Source organism: Stegodyphus dumicola, chromosome 8 (assembly GCF_044657685.1).
Source record: "Stegodyphus dumicola isolate Sdum_Otavi_A_Nest chromosome 8, ASM4465768v1".
NCBI classification, from domain to species: domain Eukaryota; kingdom Metazoa; phylum Arthropoda; class Arachnida; order Araneae; family Eresidae; genus Stegodyphus; species Stegodyphus dumicola.
In genome coordinates this window covers 35,908,756-35,923,647 of record NC_140775.1, presented here as the reverse complement: position 1 = coordinate 35,923,647, position 14,892 = coordinate 35,908,756, and the positions used below count along the sequence as shown (strand labels likewise).

Genomic DNA, 14,892 nt, shown 5'->3' with positions numbered 1-14,892 from the left:
TGTAAAAGATCAGTAATCAATTCATTTTCACTCAAAAATTTCGGAAAAAGAGGAGAAAAAAATTCGAAAAATGGTGGTTTCAAGGCACGAACACCGTGTATCAAAGGGTTAATTAAGGATTTCTATTATTCTAAAAAACATTAAATGCATTTAGAATGTACAGAAAAAGCGTCTAATTTTGATTTCTTTAGTAATATGAAATAGATATAGTAAAGGCCGGTTACAGAGTTGATGTGGCAGACTTTTAGAATTTAGAGCAAGCATTGGGAGCAGAATTTAGAAAGGCACTAGGCAGCAGAATTTAGGATCCACAGAGATTGCATCAGGTGTCAAAACGCCTAGTGCCAGCTATGTGTATGACGCATTAAGAAATATTAGATGAATCTTTTAAATTGTAAGTTTTCGATTTCTTTATTAATAAAAAAATCTCTTTCTATAATGCCTGCCCATGTGGTAAGAACAGAAGCATTTTTGATAAATTCCATGTTTGTGTCTAGTGAAAAGTAGAGAAAATAAAGAGAAGATAACCATGTTAAGATTATGGTATCAGAAGTAAAACATTCAAATATTATGTTTTCATTGTTCTTCCAGATGTTCTCAAAAAATTAAGAAATTCATTGCAAACTTTCTGTAAAATACATCCATTACGTGTTGATACCATGGAGACATTTTTAATTTTGTCATATATTTCTCAAATCTACTAGAATCATGAGTCTATAAATCTTGCCTTCAAATCCTTCTAAACTTTCAAAGCTGCAATGTCTAAAATCCTAAAGAAAAATTATCCCTACCATTTCTGTAACAGCAAAAAGCCAGAAATATTTTGGAAAAAAAAATAGGAAGGTAAAAGTATAAAATTAATTTTAAAGAGAAAACTGATGCACATTCTGAGAATTTTGAATATTCTGAGACAATTACATGGGAAAAACTCTTACTATGAAAAAATTAAAAACAAGACATTTTTAATTAATTACATAGCTAATTTTGCTTTTGCTAAAAGCTGTTTTGTAAATTGCGCTTTATAGCATTATACCTTGTTTATTTTTCAGATTTAAAATATTGTATAATAAGTTGCCAAAATGAAATTTTATAATAGGACAGCAAAAAATAAAAATGTTTTATTTTAATGTTATTTTTTAAATACAATTTCAATATATTACCATTATTTTATTAAATTTATTAATGTTATGATGTTTTAAAAAAAATCGTTGAAAAATTATCAAATCTTGGAATTAAAAGGTTTTTATAGAAACTAATTTAAAAATTGCCAAAATGTTGAAAAGTCGCCAAATTTAGAATTGTTTAATAAAAGAATTCACATCCTTCAAAAGTGGAAAGTTGTTTAAGAGCTCTTTACTAGAAAAAATGAATTTCAAAATGTTTCACTTCTTGCATAGAAACTTGAGTATCCCATCATTTATATTAGAAATAGAAACAAATTATAACTCATGAACCCATTCAAAAGATAACCATATATATGGCAATGAATCGCCAAAAATATTCCTCAAAATGCCAATTCACACTCAAAATGACAGTCGTAAAAACAGACAGAAATTTCAGATGATTAAAATTAAGGACTTTCTGCTGATTCTGGCCAAAAATGAAGGACTTTTAAGGACCAGAAATCGATTCCAAAAAATCCAAGGACTTTTAAGGACCGTATGAACCTTGAGATATCATGATAAGTGTCACAGAGTAAATATTTAAGAACACATGGTGAAAACTGAAATATGGACTTGATATTCTCCAAGTTACAAAGTAATTCTTTAAGTTACACATTGAAATTTACTAACTTAATAGCATCCATAAAATTAATTACCAAAAACCATATATGCCTAATTATAACAGTTTTCGCTCAATACATAAAAATTTTTTTTAACATATTTTGTAATCACGGAAAGGGGAAAGGCATTTTGCTCTATCTGCATATGCAATCCTTTCAAGAAGTAGTTACACTAATCAGAAGTAAAATAAATAGTAATTAAATAATAATAATAAAATTAAAATGAAAATTTTAAAAAATTTGAAAGGGTTCAGATTTTAAAGATCATTCAAAAGAGCTCTTCTTAAAGTTTAATATGATTTATCAATAGAGACTATCAATAGAGAAATGACACATGAAATAGCGAAACACTTAATAGGATATCAGGTGAACACGGGAACATTATATATTTTCTGTATACTTAAAAAGTGAAAAAACATGTAATGCAATTCTATAAAAATATTTAATGTTTTTAATTAGATATTACATGAATTAAATGCATTTTTATTAAAATCAATCAGATTAAAAGGTTAAAAAAATAAAACTGCATGCATTGCTTTTAAATAGCTAAGTTTGTTAATTAATAACAGAGAAATTAAAAATGAAAGAATAATATCTTACTTCTCGCAACAAATTCGAGTAAAATGTGAAATAATGCAAAAATCATGTTTCAAGATTAATAGCCCCTTTGGGCTAAAAAATATTATTTATTATGCAATTAGTACTCTGTTAATTTTAAAAAGAAAATTTGTTTCATTTATGCAGGAGGTCTGTTTACTGTACATACTATTGAAATATGAAATAATTACAATTTATTTAGTAGCTTGATTATATATATTAGTAATATAGTATAATTAAAAAGTAGTATGAAAAAAAATCTATTTGAATCAATGTTAAAAATTAGCTTCATATATATGAGACAGTCATTATTTAATTTACTATTGCAAAATATATGGTAAAAAAATATCTTTTAAATGAAAAATAAGTGATATAAAATTACCTCAGTTAAATCATTAACAGATTCATCCAAGTCTCCAGAAACCATCTGATCAGACAGACTAACAAGAACAGTATTTATTGTAAATGTCATAACATGAACCTAGTCAATCAGAACAACACCTGAATTAATAACAACACTTAGGGACAATTAATTTATTAAAGGAAATTCAAAAGTTACCAAACTACAAGTATGTGATTTAAACGCACTCCTAATACATCATTTACATTTTTTTAACGTTATGCAATAAAAAACATTAAAATTTATCAGAAATATGATTTCAAAATATAATATTTCGAAGATATGGAGGAAATTATAATCATGTAACAAAGGTAGTCCATAATTAAAATGCCTTGATCCAGTCATTATACTTACATTTAGGAAAATTTTGAACTTGTTTAAAAAATAGACAGCAAAAGGTTTGATTTCCATGTAACAAAAAATTGCCTAAGATACTTAATGTTAAAACTGGAGATCATATTCAAGGGCCACACACAAACTGAGAAGCAAAATGTTTTATTTCTGTGTAACTAAAATTAAAATATCAGTAAAAGACTTCTGATGTTAAGAGATTAAATGATGAGCATTTTTATGCAGATTATTGTGAATAATAGTGATCAATATAATATTTTCTTTTCAAAACGGAGATTTCATTCACAGAATCATATAGAATTCATGTTCTAGAAAAATGCTGGCTGGATTCAGTATTGGCATGCAGTCATACCATTTGTAACTTTTAATATTATTTACAATTATAAAACTGAAAAGTATTTGCACTTCGATGAATTTTTTAATGATTACTAGACTGTGATTCTGGAGTAATAAAACTTCCTGAGAATATTAATAGTATATTTTTAAGACTTTGAAGACACAAATTACTTGTGTGAAAATTCTTTTGGAATACCAAACATAACAACATAATAAATTAAAGATGCTAGTAAATCACAATAGAATATCAGAACTGAATGGCATTTAAATGGGGGACAGGGAATCCAACCTCTCAATGCAAATTGAAAATGATATCAAAAATCTCAAATTTTGAAATCAAATATTTAGATTAATTTTGGTCATATGGGAGTCAAAGTTTTGTGTTTTATTTATTTTTGTAAAATAATAAGTATAACATTTTAAGTATAGGGACTGGAGGAATGTATAAAAAATTAAATTTTGCAATTTTCATAAAACTCACTTGTTTAAGTGTAAAAAATGCCAAAACATGAATCTTTACATCATTTAAAACATTTTATAACTGGAAGTATATGTCTACAACCAACAACTGCAAAAATAAAGGACAAAAAAGGAATTTCGTGAGGATAGTGTGTGTGTGTGTGTATATCATTTATATATATATATATATAAAGATAAATAATCTTAAAATACATTAAATTGCTAAATAACCACTCTCCCCTTCTCAACAAATACGAGCATTTAATATGTTATTTAAAAACATTCCTTCCTAAAAATATGTTTAATAACTTTACTTGCATACTTTGTGATCAAAACAGCAAATATTAATTTTATTTATCAAATATCTTTCAGCTTTCCACAATAACTTGACTGAGTTATTTACTTAATTAGGGCAATACAAGTAATCTGCCAAAGTTCCATCCCAGTTTTAATTGAAAACACATATAAGGATCAAGTTTAAGGTACTGCTCTTAATACTGCAGCAGTAAGCATATAATAACACATGTATATTTATAATACAGACACATATGCACAAAGGAAACACAGAAAGGTCACCGAACATGAGTACTCTTATGTGCTAAGAAAATACCTGATAGCCTTTCTTCATCACACTTTTCATTTCTGACAATAAGCAGTGAAAGTACTTTGGCCCTAAAGACTGCATCATTTTCACAAGAGTATCTCGAGTAGTCTCTCGAATGCTCTCAGTTCTTGATTTTAACAAGTCACACATTTTAAGCAATAAGCTACAAAAATTATATAAAAATATATTATACATAATAATTTTAGTCTTAAAAAGGGAAAAAAATAAGCAATTTAATTATTTAAAGCCAAAAATAAACATTAATAAACTATTAAAAAGAAAATTATCACCTAAAATGTCTTTTACGATGCATATAAGTCAGTCGTCTCAAACTAGCATTCCAAACTCAAAGCAATTTTATGAAGACTTTTCAATTATGTACTTGTTGAAAACACAGTGTTACAAAAATATCAAGATTTTAACTATTTGAAGTCTGAGTTTATATTGTGTCATTTCCATTAAAACAAATCTGCAAACTCCAGGAATTACATAAATGGCGCTAATTAACTTGCGTGATATAAATCTTATTCAAATGATCTGATGATAAAAATTTTATTAACATTAATTCAAACTATATAAGCTTAGTAATGAATTTTGCACTAAGAATAATCACTTTGTTTGGGAATATACTTATATGTGAATGCTAGGTTTGGCAACATTAGAGTATTTTTTTTTTCTTTTTTACAGTTAAAAATTAATAAGAGAATAACTTGATTTACCAATAAGCATTTACAATCTGTATTGAAGATTCATATTTAGTAATTTCTTTCCAAGGCTATACATTTTATTTCCAAATATTTATTCCATGGTAAATTTTTCTGAAGATCTAATACCTTCTAATAATTCTGATGCCTTTCCTAATTTTGTTTTAAAGTAAATTATACTAAATAATTTAATGATAAACTAAACATGTTAGAACTATAAATAAATGTTAGTCTCAGAATTTATTATTTATCTGACAATATATTTGAATTACCAATTTCAACTAATAAAAATGTTTTATAAGTAACAAACTTTACATACCCGTTAGAAAATAAACATAAATTTGAATTTTTCCCTTTGTGATATCATTATTATTGTTTACATATATTTTGATAAATATTTTATATTTTGCTAATTAAGTTTTTCATTTTGTTAAAAAAAAAAGTGTTTGCCGCTCAGCTGTTTTCAGATTGAGCATATGGCTCACATGACCAAAGACAGTTTGAGACCAATCATAGAAGAAAAAATTTGGCTCACATGACCAATGACAGTTTGAGACCAATGATAGAAGAAAAAATCAAGCAAGCTAACCAAGCTTATCCAGATGAAATTAATAAACCTTTTACTGAATTATTTAATTAAGGCACACCAGAACAACATGCACAAGTTCCAATAACATAACAATTTTCATTCAAAGCCTATTTAACTGTTAACCATAGTAATTCAGAAGTCAAACAACAAAAATCAGCATAATATTTTCAAAATTTTTACAGGACTAGTTTCGATACCGAACCACCATCCTCAGCATTTGCGGTTTTGCAGCTGAGGGTGGTGGTTCGGTAAAACTATCAAAACTAGTCCTGTTAGGAAAAAAAAAAAAAAAAAAAAATATTATGCTGATTTTTGTTGTTTCACTTCTGAATTAGTATTTATTCAGCGTGTTATTGTGTCTTAATCATTAACCATAGATTAGATTTTTAAACATGTGTGTGTGTATATATATATATATATAACCATTTAAAGGGAACTTAACAAAATTAATCCAAAGAAATTTAAATTTAAGTTTCAGGACTACATTAATATAAGCTTCTATTCCCCTATAATAAGTATAAGTAAAAATGCACACAATGTTTATCTACAGAAGGTTGTACAGAGGTGACTTTTGATTGATGCACCAATGACGTGTTAAATGAAATGAATACAATACATGTATTCACATGAACTTGCTATGAATGAGCTTAACTGCTCCTGTGTTGACAAAGTAATAGAGATTTAAAAAGATACAGATATTGCATTTAATGTAAAAAAGAAGGTGTAAAAGTAAAAAAAAAAAAAAAAAAAAAAAAAAAAAAAAAAAAACCCTCTTTTAAGCTAATCGAGTTCATTGCAATTTTTTTAGAATATTTTTTCAGCGATATAACCATAAACAGAATAGCAACAAATATACAAAATTTTAAAAATGATCTAACATTCTTCTCCGTATATTATCAACATAATTTTCTTAAAGTAAATAATAATTAAAATTATAAGTGTACCAAACTGAATACTTTTTTTGAATGAAAAATCATTTCTTATAAATTATAAATTATGTGACTGCCTTGGCTTTTTAAGTTCTTTGTTTGCATACTTTTATTTAGCATTTCTTAAATGAAAAGCATGAAAATTATTGCACATGAAAGCAAAAGGCATTTTATAGTAAAAGATTAAATGCTGTCAAAAATAAGTGTTTCAGCTTGGCCAATGAGTAACAATATTTTCTTCAGTGAATTTATGTTGCAGTCTAGTGAAATGCACTGGACTTCTTTTCAGTTAAATTACATTTTAACTTTGTCATGCACTGATGATATAATAATTTATAACAATGTACTAGTAATAGACTTATATCATTATGAATGAAAAAAATGAAAGCTATTTTATGAAAATCAACAATTACTAAAGTTTAGTACATTTGTATATCAATGCATAGTTTGTTTGGATACACAAATTACAATAAAGTGCTTGAGAGCTATTTACTCAAGGGAATGGAAAGGCTGGCACTAGGAATTTAAAAAATTTTACCACCCCTAAATTTTGCTGTTTGTTATTACTCCAAATTCTAAAAATTTAATACCATATCGGTTTCACCAGCTCTAGAGCCAGTCTTGCGGAAAACTTTTAAAAGAAAAACTGGCTTTTGCTCATATTATGCACATGAAAAATAATGAAAATCCAATGCTATCACCCCATTGAATGGCACTTAACATGAACTATCAGTACTCAGCAGCTTTAACCACTATGTCACTAAGTCTACTGCTACATTCACAATAAAAAATTAATGAACACACATTTTTAAAAATTAAAGACAAAGCATCAAAACATACCCAGGAAGATTCTTCTCGAGACTTCCAGGAGGCAGTTTCTGAAGTAATTTAACCATGGCTAAAGCAATAGGCACACGTAAAATTTCTTCATCTTCTGGATAATAATGCCCAGCATATTTATGTTCATCATCACTCTTTGCCTAAAAACATAAATTTAATTGTTTTTCTATCAACATCAAATTTGTATTTTTCTGCTCTCAGACTCATTAACAAAAAGAAAACTGAAATTCAACATGGATATGAAAGTTTTAAATTATCACACAGCTTTCAAAATTTTTGAAACTATTTTAATGACAGAAAAGATTTTTGACTACATATTTTGCAAATCAAAGTTTGAAATAGTTAAGTCAATAAAACACAGAATATAAAACAAAAGGCCATTTTATCTATAGAAAATCTTCTTTAAATAAAATAATTTTCTGTTATATCTTATCAAAAAATCAATAACTTGGGAAATAAAATATGAATGTGCCAAAATATCTTATCATATGTTTTATATGAAAAACTTTCACTCGCATATTTTGAATTTTTAATGACTTTCATTTAACTACTTTTCTTAAGGGAATTAATTAGAAGTCATAAAATAGTAAGACTTACTTTAAAAAAAAAAATATTTACTATAACTGTGTACAATGTTTTACGTTAAAATCAATTATTAAACCATGTAACACTAAAGTAATTAAAAAGAAAGTTTTTAGTTACCAGAGAAATTGAGAGATTAATAGTTCAGTTTCAGAAAAGCCAAAAGATGATTAATTAAAAATGAATAATTCTATAAACTGCTGCATTGAGAGAGAATATTTACAAATAATCTATATGTCAAGTTTTGGTTTTGTAGCTGTATGATCTGTTTTATATACCAAGCAAAATTAACAGAACTGAAGCATTATTAGGATTTTGGATGACAACATTAAGTTTGAACAAACATTATACAGATATATTATTATTTATTTAAAAATCTTTAGTTCTAAGAATGATGTTGCTTTAATTAATCTGGGGACATGAAAATGTTTTAGATAGAACCATTTTCTAATAGTAAAAGACTGACTATCTACCATTTAACTAACCAAACAGCTCAAGTAATGGAAGGATTTAGAAATGCCTCCCCCAGATAATTAGGCAAATGAGACTCACTAAGTCATTATACAGCGCATAAAGGACACAATCACCAAACATTGTGATTTAGCACCAGTAATGTATAAACATGTAACACTACAATTAGAAGATTTTCACCTGGGTTTTTATGCAAATTTGATTAATTCTCAATAAACTGGTTTAGTTTTTGTAATGAAGGATATAAACTGATGACTGGAAGTTGCCTTCTATCGAATAGCATACTATGGAACATAGTTTCTACAAGAGACTTATGTACTGTGGGGTACTTATGACGTTATAGATGCCTGAAATTACAGAAAATATGCATTAAAATAAATATGAGCCTTTATTTGAAAAATGGATAAAAATGGCAAAGTAACATGAAAAATTGTGGTAAGCAATTTAAGTTTATTACAAGCTGTATCCATAATTTGTTTTCAAGTTTTTATAGCATTATTAGTTTTGATCACAGGCAGTTAAAGGGTTGCAGTCTAAAAGTCTAAAATATATCTTTGCTTATTATCATTTGCATAAGAGAATTTTCAGAGATGGATTTTAAATGCTGTTATAACATATCTTTGCTTATTATCAGTTACACAAGAAAATTTTCAGAGTTGGATTTTAAATGCTGTCACCCTATTAGTATGTATAGATACTACAGGCTAATGTCTTATCTGTTGAATATCAACACGATACAATTGTCATGGTAGCCAGTCTATGCTAATCATTGTATCAACCAAAACGGAAGTACAACCTGGAAGGCCCATGAGTAGGCAAGTAGATAAGAGACTGAACACAGGTTGTTTATGTATGGTTCATTTGTTGGCAAAGGCTGTGACTTTCAGATATGTAACAAGAACACAGCTAACACAGCTAGTATTCCTCAGAACCATGAAGAACTATCTAAAGGTAGATAATCTTTTCATGTTGTGCCATAACCAATTAATCAAACAACTGATTCATAGGGATGACAGACGAGATAAGGTTTTCCTACTGCAATGATTCTGCAAAGAAGTATCAGGATATTATCAAACATATTGGCACAGCCACTACAAAGGCATAGTGTGACCATGAGAGTCACTAATATGAAGATACATGTAACTGTTCAAGTAAATTTATTTACAAAATAGGATACATGAGTGTGCAATTCATGGGAACAGCTTGTTGAGTATTTTTGAATAGCTAGTTTTTTAGCTAACAATCTCATAGAATTAGCTGAAGTCTATTGAGAGTGCACTGGCAGTGGAAATCAATATTTATTCCTGACATTGGCTAAGATTGTTTTAAATGGACCCGATTTTTGTCAGCAGACGTTATCAAAACAGTTTTGCATGCATGAATGAATTGCAAAAGATTTCAGAAAAGCAATGAACAGTTATAGTAATGCTAAAAGAACTATATGTCTGTGGACAGAATAAGATTTTGAAGAAAAGGATTTTTGACTACACTTACTATAGACTCAATCTAGTAATCTAGGACAATTATTAGAAGTTTTTTTAATCACCAATAATAAAGTATTAAAGCTCTTACCTTTCTCATTAATGATCGATGCAATAATGGCAAAATATTTCTTTTAATGGTATTGTATATTTTATTTGCCATAGCTGGTGTTAGATCATTGGCTTGATTTACATCATTTTCTACAACTTCTACTGTTTCTTTCACATCTGTTTCAAAGCATTCAGCTAAAATAAAAAAAGCATTAGTATATGATAGAATAATTCTCTATGAGTATAAAATATCCATATTCCCTATTTTAGTAGTCTTATTCTATGATATACAAATATTATGCATCAATTAAAAAAGCACAGTATCATAAATCTAAGCTATTTCTTAAATTACCAACAAAGAATTACATTGAAAATATAAATATAAAATTACATCTTCCATTATCTATTTTTTTTTTTAACTTACTGCATGAATTTATAAAATTTCTGCAGAACAACGGAATTAAAAATAATCTATACAGTGCAGTTTAAAACTATACAGTATTCTTCTTAGTCATAAATTGACTAAGTCATCAGTCATTTTTCGTTCAGTTTTATTTCTATCAATATCCTTTAATTCTGACAAGTAGTGTAGTCATTCAGCAGTTATAATTCATTATCCCATATCAACATAGATTAACAGAATCTCTTATATGCCTGTTTCCTGAGATTATTTTTTAAACTTACACAACTGCCCATACATATAACAACTCAGTCACAAACATTTTATTCTTGATACTTAATATAACTTATCATCTTACAACTGGCAGATAAACACACATTCATAAAAAGGTTTGAATTCATGAAGTATAATAACAACCCATAAAAATTTACTATGAGAAGACAAAAATCTGCAATTATAAATCAAATTAATTCTCAAACTATATGCATATGTATACTTTTCTTATATGTATCAGAGCATATTAATATCCTATTATATATTACTACAATGTTACAAATGCACAGTTAAAACAAAAAATTTTAGACTTCATGAATACAGTATTATCCAAGGATTGATGAGAATTAAGTTCTAAAAATTAAATAAATAATAATAAATGCTATATATATATCATTATGGCTAAATTTAATTAATAAATTAAGGCCCATTAGTGACTGAGTGGTTAAAACTGTGTTCACCAACGTTATGTCAAAATCATATGACATGGATTAATCTAAATTAAACGGTTTATAAAGGTTTTTTTTATAACCAATTACTTCTTTTAGAACAGAAACGGAAAATATCAAAATTAAAATGAAGAGTTAAGGGGCTATTGCAAAGTAAAAGCTAGTATTTTGATCTATATATTTATCATGCTACATATATATTCCCAAAATTTTTTATTTTTAAAAACACATATTAAAATTATGTACCTGACACAGCTTTCATATCTATCTCCTCTGTTAAATCATGTGAAGTTATATTTTCATCATGGACAGAAGTAGAAGAGTTTTCTTTTTTCAGTGTTAAATTAAAATGAAAAGCATTCAAAAGAGACACGATAATTCTGAAATAAAATGCAATAATTATCTAAACTGTGTTTTTTTCAACAAATAAAAACTATATTTTCATTAAATCAAAATGAAAACCATTAGAAAACAATAATCCTGAAACAAAATAAAATATTTATCTAAATTGCATTCCCTCATCAAATGGAAAACTAAAATTGCAATTTCCTTCCTTATCATTAAAATTATGACTCTAATTGCAATAATATATCCTAAGCTACACTCACTTTTTCATGAAAAATTAAAATATTTCCCATGTTCTAATACAAGAGTATTTATTCATGAGATAACGGAGACAGTTCATAATAACTAAGATATGAAAAGATATTGTCTTTGTAATAGTTCACATATCCTTTTCAACTGCTTATCTAGAAGAAGTATGAAACATACCTCAATTTCTTTTAAATTTAATTAAAAAATTTAAATTAATGAATTCTCTAAATCAGGCATGGACAAACTGCGGCTCTCCATCACATTAACTGGGCTTTGCGAGCTACTTGTGGCCTTTTGCCCTCTGAAATGTGATTTGTTTTCAATAAACAGTAGTTTAATTTTTTAAAGTATAAATGGAATTTGAAACTGAAAACATGCAATGATACATTTCTTTATTATTCAATGTTTACTGCATGCTTATACTCAAAGCAACAAATAAAATTGCAAATAATTCCATTTCTGGTAATTACGATTCCAGCAAATTTTATCCTCCAGATGTTACTTTTTGAACCCATAAATGATCCCATAAATGAATAGCACAAAATATACAAATACAAAGTTGATCTAAAAAGTAATACTGTCTAATATCTTTTCTCTCAAGTTAATTTTATTTCAGGCTGTTTCTGTTTACATTCCTTCTGTATGATTCCCATTATTCACAACAGCTGTGATCCACTTTGAAAATTTACTATTCATTGTACGGTACTACTTTTGTTCAATCCTTGAATGGCTTGAACAATTGCTGAAGAAACCTCTTTCAACCTGCAGTCCAGTAATTCAATTTGGGGAGGAATTTTAAACCTGAGGATTTTATTCTTGATGAGCTGAATCCTCCCTCTTATACCTGGTTAGGATACTTGTCTCAACATTCTGCAAGTGTTCTTCAAAATTGACTCCCCATCCCTCGGCAAGTCAGGTCATTTTTATGCATTTCCTTCATAGTTTTCACAACCACATATAGTAATATGCTGCAATGAACAATTTTCCCACAAGAAACTACCTTTGTAATAATTCCTTGGTTAGTCTAGGTAGAGAACATAATTTAACAATAATTGTGCATGCTGAGATATTTGGGATTAAGGGGAAAATCATTGGCTTGACAGCAATTTTGATTCCAATAAAAATTTTTAATTCATGTTTTATCAGTTGTTGTTATTCACGACAGAACACTTTTCCCTTCATCATCAATATCAATAACATTGCATCACAGAGTGAGGGATCAACTGAACATAGAAATCTCTCTTCTTCAAAGTTTCTGTCAAATTATGGCATACTTATGCTGGTGAAATAGTTTTAAATTTTGATATTTTACTGTACATTATTTGAAGACCTTACTTCTTTCTATCTTGACACAAATTTCACTAGAGGTTAAAGCAGGCACTAGACTTTTTGCTACTTGGCATTTCTAAAAATCCCCCCCTCCCCAGTACTGCTTCTCAGTACACAGCTGCACCATTTTCCTGGCTCTGACATCAGCATTACACTATTTTAAATTGTTCATGATTTTTGTCTACCTAATTTTTGATCATCATGCACGTTTGATACATACAAAGTTGTATTACAGCTGATCACTATAAATTTCATGCAATAATATAAAATTTTGCTGACATATGAGATAAACAGGTTGTGCAAACATTAGGCTCGCATTAAAATAAGGAAGTGTTTATTTAAAATTTTCTTCTGAGTTATTTTACTTCGAAATTTAAGACATGAGAGTAAAGCCCTATTCACAAGAGCAGATTCGACCGGTAGCGAAAACTGGTTTTTCCAATGTGTCCCGTTCACACGGCGGCAAACATAACTGCTTCTCCGAATTGGAGGTAGAACACTCCCACCTCTTGGGAGCAGGGCAAATGATGAGATTTCCCATACTCCACTGCGTGATTGCGCGGTTCACTTAATGACTGCTCGCTGGACTGTCAGCGAAACAATCGCGTTGGTAGATATCTGAGGATGCGATATCATCCAAAAAAATTACATAGAACCATACAAAATACAGAAATTTGTAAACAAGTATGGACAATGGTATCTGATGCTGGGTATTCCAGAAATACCGTTTAAATAAAACTAAATACGCGCATATCGGCTTCAACTCGACTAGAGGACTTGATACCTTTTGAATGATTTTTTTTTGTTTAAGAACTTTCATCTAGTTTTATGAATTGCCGGTTCTTTTTTTTTAATTAAATTTTTGGAAGAAAAGTTTAACAACTAAAATGACATTTTTCTCTCACAATTTTCAATGATTTTCTCCCAATTTTCTTATTGTATTTATTAGAAAGTTCTTAATAACTTTAAGAATAAATTTTGCAATTAATGAATTAGTTTCTGAGAAAAAATAAAAACACATTTTTATTCAAAAACTTTGAAACAAATATTATCTCAATTGCATTTCCACTTCCAATAATTCTTCTTTTCAGTATTTTGCAAAACCCATTCTTATTTCTATAAAGTATATAATTTTAATTAAGCGGTAAAAATATTAAATAATTTAGGCCATATCTATATACATATTAGGACTTTAAAAAAAAAGAATTTATCGAAAAAATGCAAACTGAGAAAACGCAGTTTAAAGACTATAAGCTGTCTATATGGTCATTAAATCATATGGCACCGCGTTCGATGGCACCGCGTTTGCTCACCCCGGACAACAAACTCATCCGTGAGACCACTTCAGAGCAGTGTTTGACACTGTCAGGGTTCATAGCCACATTTTAGTTAAAAAAATAAGCACCTATAAGCACTTTTCAAGCACATTTTAAGGAAAAAATAAGCACCTGTCTAATTACATTATACGCAACTGCATAACCTTAAAAGAAAAATTAGACTTGTAATTTAAAATATAAGCAATGCAATATTTATTAAGAAAATGAGCATTACCTCAACCATGGAAAACAATTAACTTTTTTTTAAAATTTTAAATGACAGTTCAATTTACAGAATTAGTTTACAATGAGAAGAAAAAAAACTATGCAGAATTAAACTATATTACAAGATTT

General features: G+C 28.1%; 1 protein-coding gene across 1 annotated transcript in view; it reads right to left on the bottom strand.

Moving 5' to 3' along the window:
• Positions 1 to 14,892, bottom strand: part of LOC118185793 (small subunit processome component 20 homolog) — a 219,401-nt gene that overhangs the window by 74,002 nt on the left and 130,507 nt on the right. The window contains exons 40-44 of the mRNA XM_085821737.1: positions 11,546 to 11,679; positions 10,218 to 10,372; positions 7,593 to 7,732; positions 4,537 to 4,693; positions 2,763 to 2,861 (exon numbers count right to left, since the gene is read on the bottom strand). Coding sequence (XP_085677863.1) covers positions 2,763 to 2,861; positions 4,537 to 4,693; positions 7,593 to 7,732; positions 10,218 to 10,372; positions 11,546 to 11,679 — 685 coding nt within the window. The remainder of the gene's footprint in view (positions 1 to 2,762; positions 2,862 to 4,536; positions 4,694 to 7,592; positions 7,733 to 10,217; positions 10,373 to 11,545; positions 11,680 to 14,892) is intronic.